A 13,606-nucleotide genomic window follows, 5' to 3' on the forward strand; every position below is an offset into this window, starting at 1 on the left:
GCCTACAAGTATCTCAAGGGAGGGTTGAAGGAGGAGGGAGCCAGACTCTTTTCAGTGGTTCCCAGTGAGAGGACAAGGGGCAACGGGCACAAGTTGGAACATAAAGGGTTCCACTTGAATATGAGGAAGAACTTTTTCACGGTGAGGGTGATGGAGCCCTGGAACAGGCTGCCCAGGGAGGGTGTGGAGTCCCCTTCTTTGGAGATGTTCAAGCCCCACCTGGATGCTCCTGAGTAACATCCTCTGACAAGCTCTGGGTGGTCCTGCTTCAGCAGGGGAGTTGGACTAGATGATCTCTATGGTCCCTTCCAACTCTAAAAACTCAGTGAAATTCAGTGAAATCTCCTCTTTTCACCCATCTGCTTTTCAGGAACCTGACGGCCAAGGTGGAAAGGAGCCGAAGCTGCAACGACACCATTCAGGAGAGATCAAAAAGCAGGCAGAGATCAACCCCGGCCAACAAAACAAAGGTATTTACCAGCCACTTCTGGAAAAGTAAAGGTTTTTTGGGTGTAAATGTTCTTATCTGAGGTTACGCAGCGCCCCGTAATCTGGAGATAATGAAATAATTGTGTTTGCGCCGTGTTATCGCCATGGGGCCGATGGCTTCCTTGCAGCTATAAATATAATATTAAAATAATATTATATAATATTTATATATTATATATTATTATATAATAAATAATAATATTTATTAATAAATAAATAAAAAATGAGTAAGCAGAAAAGCCAACAGTTTACAGAGCTGTTGGGTAGCGTTGGAGGATAATTGGAAGTTGGAGGATAATTGGAAGTTGGAAGGGTACTCATCATGCTTTTGTATTGTAATTAGTTTTCTTTTCAAGGCTGAATCCCCAGCTGATTGAAGAAAAATCTTTTAGAAATTCTGGAAAAAAAGCCTCTCTTCCTCCCCCTTTCTCTCCTGTTCTTTCCAAAGGGGTTTAAACAGAGAAAAACTCCTTCTTTTCCTGATGTTAGGAACTTTCTTTTGCATTTCCAAGCCATGGGAAGAGTTGGCCTGCTCTTGTGTCCCCTCGCAAACGAGGGCATTAACCATGTCCATTACCCTGTGGAACAGACCTGGCTTCTCAGTGGACCACAGGGTGTGGATCATGAAGCACCACTGAAAATCCCTGCCAGAGGGTTTTTGGGCTCTTCCAGCAGTAACCGCTGGGTTCCTTCCACTGGTTGGAGATGACTTTTGCAAACACGGTCTCGAGGGAGGTGATTCTAACCCTCTGCTCCGCTCTGGTGAGACCCCACCTGGAGAACTGTGTCCATCTCTGGAGTCCTCAGCACAGGAGAGATGTGGACCTGTTGGAGCGGGGCCAGAGGAGGCCACGGAGATGCTGGGAGGGTTGGAGCCCCTCTGCTGGGAGGACAGGCTGAGAGAGTTGGGGGGTTCAGCCTGGAGAAGAGAAGGCTCCAGGGAGACCTTGGGGCCCCTTCCAGTCCCTCAAGGAGCTCCAGGAGAGATGGGGAGGGACTCTTGATGAGGGAGGGGAGCCCTAGGAGGAGGGGGAAGGGTTTGACCCTGAAAGAGGGGAGATGGAGCTGAGATGTGGGGAAGAACTTCCTTGGTGTGAGGGTGGTGAGAGCCTGGCCCAGGTTGCCCAGAGAAGCTGTGGCTGCCCCATCCCTGGAGGGGTTGAAGGGCAGGTTGGAGGGGGCTTGGAGCAACCTGGTGTGGTGGGACGTGTCCCTGCCCAGGGCAGGAGGGTTGGAACTCAATGATCTTTAAGGTCCTTCCAACCTGAACCATTCCAGCCAACTTGCTGCTGCTCCTCTGCTTCTAAGTTCCTTCACAGCCTTCTTGGTCATCTTGGTTCCTCAGTGCGGTACTGAGGGATATGGTGTAGGGGAGGACTTTGTAGAGTAGGGTAGATGGTTGGACTCGATGATCCCAAGGGTCTCTTCCAACCTGAATGATTCTATGATTCTCTGGTTTGCCTTGCAGGTCCCACCCGTCACCAGCACGTCAACGCCGCTGGTTGGAGTTTTGTCGTCCACCCAGAACAACCGTTGCCTCTCGGCCCCAGACCTGACGGCGGAGAAACGCCTGGTTCTCAACCCCGTGTCCTCCCTCTCAGCCCTTCACAAGCCCGAGAGATCCATCAGCCCCGAGAGCAACGACAGCATCTCAGAAGAACTCAACCACTTCAAGCCTATCGTCTGCTCCCCGTGTACTCCTCCAAAGAGGCTTCCCGACGGCAGAGTCCTCAGCCCTCTCATCATCAAATCCACCCCGAGAAACCTGAACCGGAGCCTCCAGAAACCGACCACCTACGAGGCCAGTCCTAGAATCCTGAAAAAATGGGAGCAGATATTTCAGGAGCGTCAGATTAAAAAGACTCTTTCTAAAGCGACTCTTACGTCCTTGGCTTCGGAGCCCGGGGAAGACGTTCTCGTTCCTGACATCACCAACTCCAGCAGTTGCACTAAACAAGTTCAGGATGATCATCTTCCACCTGACACGACAGGAGATCCTCGCCCCGAGCTGGATTTCTTTCCTTCCATCAGTGAAACGAAGCCAACGAGGGGGAGTGAGAAGAGCAGAGCTCCACAGGCCTTAACCACAGAGGACAACGCTGCCGAACCAGACGTCAGATCGAATGTAACCTCCTTAAACACCCGAGTGTCCGAGGTCCCTGACCTGAAAGTCAACGCTTTCATGGACAAATCCTGTCTTAATCTTGGCCCCAAAATGCTGAGCAGAAGACTCATGGGCGTCAACGCTTCGCTGCCTGACAACAGCACCCTGGGAGTCCCCGTCAAGACATCAGGAAAAAAACAGCTGAAATACTTAAATAACAGCGAATTCATCAACGTCCAGAACAACACCTGCGGGTCCGTGGAGAACATCATCGGGGAACAACCCCCTTCGTTGAGAAGGGGCCGGAAAAGACGTTGCAAAACCAAGCACTTGGAACACAACGGCTCCGTCAAAAGATTGAGGCACGGGGCAGGGGAGGGGGGTTTGGCTCCAGAGGATCGGTTGGTCCGGGAGATGGAGCAGAAGCTCCAGCAGGAGGAGGAGGACAGGAGGTTGGCCTTGCACCTGCAGCGCGTTTTCGACAGCGAGAACAGGACAGTGGAGAGGAGGAAAGTGCGAGTGGATCGGTATCTGCTGCGGTCGAAGAGCACTCTGGGTGCTAAGTAGCACTGGTGTTGGACGATGTTGCCTTTTCTAGAGGACGATGAGGTTTATCAGATTTATCTTATAGGAAAACTATTTTTTTGTCATACTTCCACCCACGGCAATTGTTTTTGGTTTTTATTATTTTTTTTATTATTTTTTTTTGTTTGTTTTGGTGGTAAGACGTTTGTAGGTCCAGTTCAGAGAGAAGCCAGAGTCCTTTCAGATTAACGAAAAAAAAGAAAAAAGAACCAGAGAGAGAGGAAAAAAAATCCTCCATTGGTCTGAAAGAAGTGTCCCTGGTCCCCGTGAATACACTGCAACCCCTCCACGTGCAGTCGGTGACATTTGGGTTCCCCAACTGGGAGGGTTGTGTGAGCAGGACGTGGGGTACAGGATAAGGACCTGGTGTGGTCCTTGCCTTGTCACTTCGATGTGCCAAGAGAAATCTCAAGCTCTACTCATGGGAAGTAGGTTTTTTCTCAGAATCACAGAAACACAGAATCTTCTAGGTTGGAAGGGACCTTCAAGATCATCTTGTCCAACCATCAACCTAACTGACAAAAATAGACCCCCCCACAACAAACAAGGAGCATCATCACTAAACCATCCCTCCCAGCACTACATCAACCTGTCTTTTGAACACCTCCAGGGATGGGGCCTCAACCACCTCCCTGGGCAGCCCATTCCAATGGCTGATGACCCTTTCAGTGAAAAAATTTTTCCTAATATCCAGCCTGAACCTCCCCTGGGGCAACTTGAGGCCATTTCCTCTTGTCCTGTCGCCTGTGACTTGGGAGAAGAGACCGACCCCCACCTCTCTACACCCTCCTTTCAGGGAGTTGTAGAGGCTTCTCCTCTCTGCCTGCCCCGGTTTCTCCCTCACTCTGCATTTGGTTGTGGTGGTCAGATCGTTACCCACCTCAGCATCTTCCAATGACCTGACTCCAGGGCTTTTGGGGAAGGAGGCTGATCCCTATTTCTGCTAAGAAATACCAAATAAATCCACCCCTAGCACTTAAAAATGAATGTATCTCCCCGTCAGTACAGGTCACAGGTTATTTTCTTTTAAGTAGAAGGCCAAATTGGATGAAGAAAGGTGTAAAATAAGGATTTTACTCCTTAAAGCCTTATAGGAACTTGCATGTTCTTGTTAGTGAGCCAGCAGAGAGGTGGAGCCTCTGGGATCCAGGGAGCAAGAGCAGCTTTTCTCCCAATCCCTGCCTTGGAAAAGGCAGGAGGGTTTCATGTTCTTCCCACTAACATTGAAATCTTGAAAGGGAAACTTTGGCCAGGTGATTTTGGGAAGAAGTTCTTCCCTGCTGACACGTTCCCTGCAGGTTTTTACTCAGTTAAGAGATCTCTCAGCACAACCAAGACCTGTCCTTACACAGAATCACAGAATCTTCGAGGTTGGAAGGGACCTTAAAGATCATCTTGTCCAACCATCAACCTAACTGACAAAAATAGACACCCACACAACAAACAAGAAGCATCACCATCACTAAACCAGACCTCCCAGCACTACATCAACCTGTCTTTTGAACACCTCCAGGGATGGTGCCTCAACCACCTCCCTGGGCAGCCCATTCCAGTGGCTGAAACCCCTTTCAGTGAAAAAATTTTTCCTAATATCCAGCCTGAACCTCCCCTGGTGTAACTTGAGGCCATTTCCTTACACGTGCAAGAGCATCCTTAGGTGTCTGACACATCACCGTCCTCTTCTGGGCATCTCCTGGGACCAGGAGCCCAGCCCTCCCTGCTCCGAGTTGCCCATCTTCAGGTTCAAAACCACTAAGAAAAGCTCAAGTGAGCGATGCACTAAAAAATTCTACTTCAAGGCATGAAGTCGAGGAGGGCAGCCTGGACCAGGGCCAGCTTGGAGCCTGGAGCGGGTGGTGTCCACCCAGATGTGGCCTTCAGTGTCACCCACCCCCCCAAGCTCTTCATATTTTTAATGCTCTTCACAGAATCACAGAATGAGATGGGGTGGGAAGGGACCTCTGGAGATCATCCAGTCCAACCAGGTCCTCCTGGAGCAGGTTGCACAGGAACATGTCCAGGTGGGGTCTGAATGTCTCCAGAGAAGGAGACTCCACCACCTCTCTGGGCAGCCTCTGCCAGGGCTCTGCCACCCTCACAGTGAAGAAGTTCCTCCTCAGGTTTAGATGGAACTTCTTATATTCAAGTTTGTGCCCATTTCCTCTTGTCCTGTCCCTGGGCACCACTGGGAAAAGACTGGCCCCATCCTCCTGACACCCACCCTTGAAGGATTTAGAGGTGTTGATCAGATCCCCCCTCAGCCTTCTCTTCTCCAGACTAAAAAGACCCTCAGCCTTTCCTCATCAGAGAGATGCTCCAGGCCCCTCATCATCTCTGTAGCCCTCTGCTGTCCCCTTTCCAGCAGTTCCCTGTCCTTCTGGAACTGGGGAGCCCAGAACTGGTCCCAGTGCTCCAGCTGGGGCCTCCCCAGGGCAGAGCAGAGGGGCAGGATGACCTCCCTCGAGGTCCTCCATGTTCTTCCTGATGCCCTTCAGGATGCCCTTGGCCTTCTTGGCCACCAGGGCCCATTGCTGGCTCCTGGGCATCCTGTTGTCCACCAGGACTCCTAGGTCTTTCTCCTCAGAGCTGCTCTCCAGCAGGTCCCCCCCAACCTCCCCTGGTCTATTGGGTTCTTCCTCCCCAGGTGCAGCACCCTGCACTTCCCCTTGTTGAAGTTCATCAGGTTCCTTCCCCATCATCCATGACCAACACAATAATTCCCTTGATTACTTCCAGTAATTAGGCTCAAAACCCATCAGCTCAACTTGATACTTGAAAAGGGGCCTTGCAGAGTATTCACTGGGGACCCTCAGTGTCCACAGGGACCTTCATCCAGGGCGTTAATGATCGCACTGACCCAAGATAACGAGTGGTATTTTCAAAACACACCTCAAGCTCAGAGCTGGGGCAAACTTAGTTGAGGACAACGTTTAAACCAATGGAACTGGTCTAAGAGAAGGGTGATTGTCCAAATTCCTCTCTCTAAAACATGGTTGAACTTCTCCTTTTGTCTTAAATGGTTAAAAAACCAAAGGGGAATTGGTTTTCTTTTTCTCTCCTGGCGTAGCTGCAAGGACCCTGGCGCTTTTTCCTAATGGAACTGGATTTTATTTTTTTTTTTTTTAAAAGCAAACAAACAGAAAAAAAAAAAAAAAAGAAATCTTATATTTTAATGGATAAAATTTATATATTTTAAATACTATATTTCAACAGATCGACACTTTCATTTGGAGAAAAAAAAACTTCTAGCAGTGATTCCGTAATATATCTTATCTCTATCTATCTCTCCAGCTCCTTAACACCACAAACTACTGGATGTTTCAAGTCCTACCTAGGCTTTGGCTACTCCTCACCTGCTCTTGCTTGCCCTCTGTGGCTCGTGGGGCCATGGTTTTCCGTGCCCTCTGGGGCTCTGCAGCCTCAGTCGGTGCTGATTTTGAAGCAGGTTCTTCTTGTCCCAAACCAACTCCTGCTCCTGTTCTTCCCAGCTGCAAACTGGAAGGAAATTCAATAATTTGACCTTTCAATTCAATAATTTGTCCTTTGACTGGACCCAGAGAAGTAGCCTTGGCCTGGATTTGCCCTTTATAGTAAAATAGGAGGGAAACCTACAGCTTTTATTTAGAATTCATGCCTTTTTTTTTCCCCCATAATGTTTTGAGCTCAAGCGGGCGCTTCCCAATTGCATTTAGATTTTTAATTATTTTTCCAGGCCCCCTTCTCCCCTCCCCTTCCCTGTGGTCAATCCCTCGAGCCCAAATCCCACTTCCCTCCACAGTTTCCTCCTTTATCGCGGCGCTCGTGGGGGTTTCAATCCAGGCTTGGGCTGCCTCTGAGTGAGCCCACACCCCAAAAAAACCTACATTTACATACTGAATGTATCCTCTTTTGCCCCTTTTAAAATAGATTTCGCAGCCCAGCGCACCAGGCCAGTGTCTTAAAGATTTTCTTTTTCAAAGGTTATATAAATACTCCGTTTTTTGTGCATTAATTTCCTCTTTCTAAATCCGAGCTGGGCAGAAGTTGCAGGAGGCAATGCCTGAGCTGGAGCTTGTCCCCAGCCAAACCAAAAAAAAGCTTAATGGGATCCCCCTTCCTGCCCCTGGCTTCCCAAATCTTGCCTTCATTGTGGAAGAGAGGGCCCCCATCCTGGCAGCTCATGGTTCCGTTGCATCTGGGTTGAAGGAGACCTTTGGAGGTGGCATCATGTCAGGGTTGTGGTCCCAGCAGCTTCCAGTAAAGCATCAGGGTGGGATCTTGTCTCGTGAGGTCGGATGGAGCCGTTGGCTGCGTTTTTATATTCGTTTTTCCATCTTGTTGAAGGACTTGGGGGAAAAGAGAGGTTGTTTTCCAGCTGGCTCATTGAGACCTGCTCATCTTCTTCCTCAGCTTAACGAGAGCGCGACTGTCCTTGGCTGAAATCCACCCAAAGAGATGTCGGGATGGAGACTCAAGGTTGTGTGACATTAGGATGAATGTTTTCTTAATTTAACACTCTCTAAGTTCGTGGAAGCTTGCACACACACACCCACCAACAAAAAAATAATAATAATTGTATATAATTCCACTTAAAAGAGCAGGAATTCCCAGCCTCTACCCTTTCAAGGTGAGGTACGACGCTACCTTCACCACCAGCTGAGAAGTAAAAAAAATACCTCTTGCTGAAAGGTGGATGCAGCACGAGATCTGCAGAGGCTCCAAGATGAAACCAAGTATTTATTTCATGCTTCTAACCCTCCTCCTCCTCTCTGCAGCCACCTTCTCTCCGGGAGGAAGGCAGTCCTTGTGGGACAGCGCGGGCGGGCGGGCGAGCATCCTCCCAAAAATGTGAAGCTCTTCTTCTCTAGTGAGATAAAAAAATAAACCAAAACAGGTCAAAAGATGTCACGGCCGGTAGCGCTGGAGGGGCTGGGGTGGGTTTGATGCCAGAAGGGACCGTATCTGCCAAAGATGTCACCAACCTTGGAATTTCCTTTCTGACCCTCCGGAAAGATTCGTGTTTGGGGAGTCTGTGAGATCAGATAAATGAAGGAAAAGTGCCAAAAACAAAAAAAAAAAGAAGGGATCATGCGAGATGATTGTATCACGTTGTTCTCTAGTGTCAGTATTTTTTCTTCAGATGCTATTGTACCTGCAGTGCACAGCAGTCGACGAGGTGTAGCTTGAACAAAGCTCTTCTTTGTATTTTCCTCGACGAAAGGGGGGGAGGTTGAAGCCTTAAAAGACTTTTATCATTGATTTTAAAACCAAGCCTTTAGCAATGCTCCGAGGACGGACCCCCCCAGGAGCCTCCAACAGCCCCCCGCCCGGCGAAAAGTTGACCAAGGAGCTTGTCCTCCACGTTGGGGGGACCTGAGATGAAAACTTACCCACTGGTGGAGGCACCAGCACCGTGATGGAGACCCCGTGGATGGCAACTGGGTGGAACTGGGAGGCGACGCCGCTTTGAAGCTGGGATGATCCTCGCATGTGTCAGACACAAACCTTCCTCTTCCTCGCGTCCGTCAAAAAACCACCGCGAAGCATCGGCTCTAGAATTAGCTCTTCACTATGCAAAGGGAAAAACCCTTCAGCTGGGTCCAAATTGGGGGTTGTATATGCCTGGTTTCCTTGGTGTTTACTGTCAAACTGGTTTAAAACAAATCTAGATGTTGCTACACTTTATTTTTTTTTTAATTTCCCCCCCTGTAATGCTTTAAATCGTTGCGCTTTCGTGTTCTCCTCAGCTCGCCGGCGGAGCACCGGGGTGGGGAAAAAGACTTGTAACGGGTCGTTTTTTGGGGGTTTCAGCTCCACCACCGTGGCTTCATCTGAATGTTTTAACAAAAAAAACAACAAAATAAGCGATGGGAGTTAGCGATGGAAGGACCCTTGACTTGCATGTGTCAAAATGTGTGGGTAAAATGACATGCAGGCGTCTGTCATGTTGTGGCTTCTGTTAATTTTGGAACAGAGTAAATCCTGCTTGTGAAAAAAAAAAAAAAAAAAAAAAAAAAAAAAAAAAAAATTTGTCACAAACCAGAAATAACGCCGACTGTGTACAAATAAGCTCGTAGGTTTTAACAGTCAACGAGGACTTGGAACTGCAGGACAAAGGCCGAGGTTAAAACAGAATAAAACCAGGTTCTGACAGTGAAAAGTACCTGTTTCTGCTGAAGTTCCTGCTCTTGGGAACAAAGAGGATCCTGCTTCTGCCTGTCCCAAACGGGTCACAGTTGTCCCTGGCTGATTGAGATTGTTAATTAGTTTTGTAGGGGGAAAAAAATGGTGAAGGTGAGTAAAATGAGGTATTTTTCATGGAGGTAAGCACTTGGTGGGGTCTGTCCCAAACGGGTCACAGTTGTCCCTAAGGTTGTTAATTAGTTTTGCAGGGGGGAAAAAAATGGTGAAGGTGAGTAAAATGAGGTATTTTTCATGGAGGTAAGCACTTGGTGGGGAGTGAGCATCCTCCGTCGCTCCCCATCGCTTGTCCCAACACTAGTTAGAGAATCATAGAATGACAGGATGATCTGGGGTTGGAAGGGACCTCTGGAGATCATCCAGTCCAACCCCCTGCCAGAGCAGGGCCACCCAGAGCAGGTCCCACACAGTTACAGAATCATAGAATCACAGGATGATCTGGGGTTGGAAGGGACCTCTGGAGATCATCCAGTCCAACCCCCTGCCAGAGCAGGGCCACCCAGAGCAGGTCCCACAGGAACGTGTCCAGGTGGGTTGAATGTCTCCAGAGAAGGAGACTCCACCACCTCTCTGGGCAGCCTCTGCCAGGGCTCTGCCACCCTCACTGGAAAGAAGTTCCTCCTCATGTTGAGATGGAACTTCGTATATTCCAAATTTGTGCCCATTTCCTCTTGTCCTGTCCCTGGGCACCACTGGGAAAAGACTGGCCCCATCCTCCTGACACCCACCCTTTAAGGATTTAGAGGTGTTGATCAGATCCCCCCTCAGCCTTCTCTTCTCCAGACTACAAAGACCCAAGTCCCTCAGCCTTTCCTCCTAAGAGAGATGCTCCAGGCCCCTCATCATCTTTGTAGCCTCTGCTGTCCCCTCTCCAGCAGTTCCCTGTCCTTCTGGAACTGGGGAGCCCACAACTGGTCCCAGTGCTCCAGCTGGGGCCTCCCCAGGGCAGAGCAGAGGGGCAGGATGACCTCCCTCAACTTGTTGCACTGATACAGCTCTTTTTTAAGGGTACCAGACCATGGAATGGATTTGGGTTTTTAATATCTTACTTTGTGGCCAGTTTGGCACCCTGAGCACGCTCGGGTCTGGCTGGTCGGGCACGTCCCTGTGGTGTCTCCGTGCCAAGATCTGCCACGAGCAGCACCGCCCCGGCGTGAGATGGGGCAGCAGAGCCCGTTGCACTGATACAGCTCTTTTTTAGGGGTACCAGACCAGGGAATGGATTTGGGTTTTTAATATCTTACTTTGTGGCCAGTTTGGCACCCAGAGCTCGGGTCCAGCTGGTTGGGCATGTCCCTGTGGTGGGATGGGGCTCTGTGCCAAGATCTGCCTCCTCTGCTCTTGGGGCAGCGTCGCTGCTTTCAAGCTGGAAGCCGCTGCCTTGAAAGCCTGAGATGAATCTTGTCACAGCAACTCAATTTTCCAAGCTCAGGAGGGCAAAAATGGCTCCAAACATTACAAAATAACATACATTTTATCCACGAGGGATGCTTTTATTCAACCCCTGGCTTAATATTGCGGACTAAACTTTGGGCACCTTCTTGGCCACGCTCTTCTCTGGCTGTAGCTGTAGCTCTTTGGGGTTCTCCTGCTCAGATGTTGCCTCCACCAGAAGGGCTTTTACCACCTGTGCATCATCCAATGGCTTGGTCACCTCCTCACCTACGGCTGTGGCGAGGATCTCGAACACCTCCTGGAATTCCTCCATCAGCCTCCGTGCCTCCCGGTACGCCCTGGGGTTGGATTTCCTCTTTTGCAAAACAGACACTGGAAAAGGCCAAGGGTGAGAGGAAGAGCGATGGGACAGCACCTTGGATCTTCCCTCCCATCCCTCTGCCCACCAGTGGTCCCAGTTTCTCTCCCAACCCCACGGCACGTCACCAGGGCAGGGGCACAAAGGTGGCTGCTGGGATCCAGCTCTGGAGCCAGCAGTGTGCCCAGGTGGCCAAGAAAGCCACCAGCATCCTGGCCTGTATCAGGAACAGCGTGGCGAGTAGGGCCCGAGAGGTGATTGTCCCCCTGTACTGGGCACTGGTGAGGCCTCACCTTGAGTACTGTGTCCAGTTTTGGGCCCCCTACCATAAAAAAGACATTGAGGGGCTGGAGCGGGTCCAGAGAAGGGTGACAAAGATGGTGAGGGGTCTGGAGAATAAGTCTTATGAGGAGAGGCTGAGGGAACTGGGGTTATTCAGCCTGGAGAAGAGGAGGCTGAGGGGAGACCTTATTGCTCTCTCCAACTCCCTGAAAGGAGGGTGTAGAGAGATGGGGGTCGGTCTCTTTTCTCAAGTCACAGGCGACAGGACAAGAGGAAATGGCCTCAAGTTGCACCAGGGGAGGTTCAGGCTGGATATTAGGAAAAATTTTTTCACTGAAAGGGTTCTCAGCCATTGGAATGGGCTGCCCAGGGAGGTGGTTGAGGCACCATCCCTGGAGGTGTTCAAAAGACGGGTTGATGTAGTGCTGGGAGGTATGGTTTAGTGATGATGCTCCTTGTTTGTTGTGTGGGTGTCTATATTTGTCAGTTAGGTTGACGGTTGGACAAGATGATCTTGAAGGTCCCTTCCAACCTAGAAGATTCTGTGATTCTGTCCTGGTGCCCACATGAAACAGGGCAGCCCCAAAAGCAAAGGCACTGGTGGTCTGGAGCAACTTGAGAGTGAAATTGTGCTGGGTTCAAGCCTGGGCAGTGGCTCGACCGTAGGTGGCAAAAAGTGCCTTGATTTCTTGCCTCTCTTCCTCTGCTCTCCCCTGGTCATACAACCATAGAATGGTCAAGGCTGGAAGGGACCTTTCAGATCATCGAGTCCAACCATCAACCCAACTCTGACAAACCCACCACTGACTCATGTCCCTCAACACCACATCTCCCTGGCTTTTAAATCCCTCCAGGGATGGTGATTTCCTGGGCAGCCTCTTCCAAGGCTTTACAACCCTTTCTTTGAAGAAATTGTCCCCAATATCCATCCTAAACCTCCCCTGGAGCAACTTGAGGCTGTGTCCTCTTGTCCCATGGCCTGTTCCTTGGGAGAAGAGACCAACCCCCCCTGGCTACACCCTCCTTTCAGGGAGTTGGAGAGAGCCAGAAGGTCTCCCCTCAGCCTCCTTTTCTCCAGGCTCAACATCCCCAGCTCCCTCAGAAGTTCTCCAGACCCTTCTCCTTGTGCTCCAGACCCCTCACCAGCTCCGTTGCCCTTCTCTGGACACGCTCCAGCCCCTCAATGTCTTTTCTGTCATAAGGGGTCAATGCAGGAAAAAGGAGAAGCACCGGGGGAGTAGCCAGGTCCTGCTTGAGACATGAGTCCTGCTTCCTCTTGGGGGCAAAACCACTTTTACTCCAAGGCCCTTCTCCCACCAGCTGGGTTTGGGGTGGGGTTAATCCAGCTGTGGCTCCAAGGGACCCCAGCAACATCTGTGTTGCATTTATCCCTCCATTAACCAGTATCCAGAGCATCAGGGTCCAACCTCATGGTGGGCTGAGGGTGTTCAGCAAGCGAAGCCCTTGTCCTCTCCGCAGGGACATGGGGGGACACTGCTGCACATTCCCAACCTGACCTCACCACGGGGTCCCACCAAACTCAAGGACACCTTTATCATAGAATCATAGAATTGCCCAGGCTGGAAGGGACCTCCAAAGGTCATCTAGTCCCACCTCCCCGCAGGCAGCAGGGACACCCCCAACTAGACCAGGTTGCCCAGGGCCTCATCGAGCCTCACCTTGAATATCTCCAGGGAAGGGACCTCAACCACCTCCCTGGGCAACCTGTTCCAGTGCTCCACCACCCTCACAGTGAAGAACCCTCTCCTCATCTCCAGTCTAAATCTGTTCCCCTCCAGCTTGAAGCCATTGCCCCTCGTCCTGTCACTCCAGGCCTTTCTAAACAGGTTCTCCCCAGCCTTCCTGTAGGCTCCCTTCAGGTACTGGAAGGCTGCTATTAGGTCTCCCCGGAGCCTCCTCTTCTCCAGGCTGAACAACCCCAGCTCCCTCAGCCTGTCCTCGTAGCAGAGGTGCTCCATCCCCCTGATCATCCTTGTGGCCCTCCTCTGGACCCTCTCCATCAGGTCCATGTCCTTCTTCTAGTGAGGGCTCCAGACCTGCACACAATACTCCAGGTGAGGTCTCACCAGAGCAGAGTAAAGTGGCAGAATCCCCTCTCTGGACCTGCTGGCAACGCATCTTTTGATGCAGCCCAGGATGGGATTGGCCTTCTGGGCTGCAAGTGCCCACTGCCTGCTCATGTCCAGCTTCTC

The 13,606-nt window shown here is 50.5% G+C and overlaps 2 protein-coding genes across 2 annotated transcripts in view; one reads left to right on the top strand and one right to left on the bottom strand.

Annotated features, from left to right (window-relative positions):
- The window catches only part of RNF169 (ring finger protein 169), a 27,918-nt gene extending 24,187 nt beyond the window's left edge, over window positions 1-3,731 (top strand). The window contains exons 6-7 of the mRNA XM_014956118.1: window positions 371-470; window positions 1,958-3,731. Of these exons, the coding sequence (XP_014811604.1) occupies window positions 371-470; window positions 1,958-3,160 (1,303 nt within the window). The 3' untranslated portion in view covers window positions 3,161-3,731. The remainder of the gene's footprint in view (window positions 1-370; window positions 471-1,957) is intronic.
- A 7,135-nt stretch (window positions 3,732-10,866) lies between these two features.
- XRRA1 (X-ray radiation resistance associated 1) overlaps window positions 10,867-13,606 on the bottom strand; it is a 26,554-nt gene continuing 23,814 nt past the window's right edge. The window contains exon 18 of the mRNA XM_014956122.1: window positions 10,867-11,125. Coding sequence (XP_014811608.1) covers window positions 10,881-11,125 — 245 coding nt within the window. The 3' untranslated portion in view covers window positions 10,867-10,880. The remainder of the gene's footprint in view (window positions 11,126-13,606) is intronic.

The sequence above is a fragment of the Calidris pugnax genome, unplaced genomic scaffold, assembly GCF_001431845.1.
Source record: "Calidris pugnax isolate Ruff unplaced genomic scaffold, ASM143184v1 scaffold257, whole genome shotgun sequence".
NCBI classification, from domain to species: Eukaryota; Metazoa; Chordata; class Aves; order Charadriiformes; family Scolopacidae; genus Calidris; species Calidris pugnax.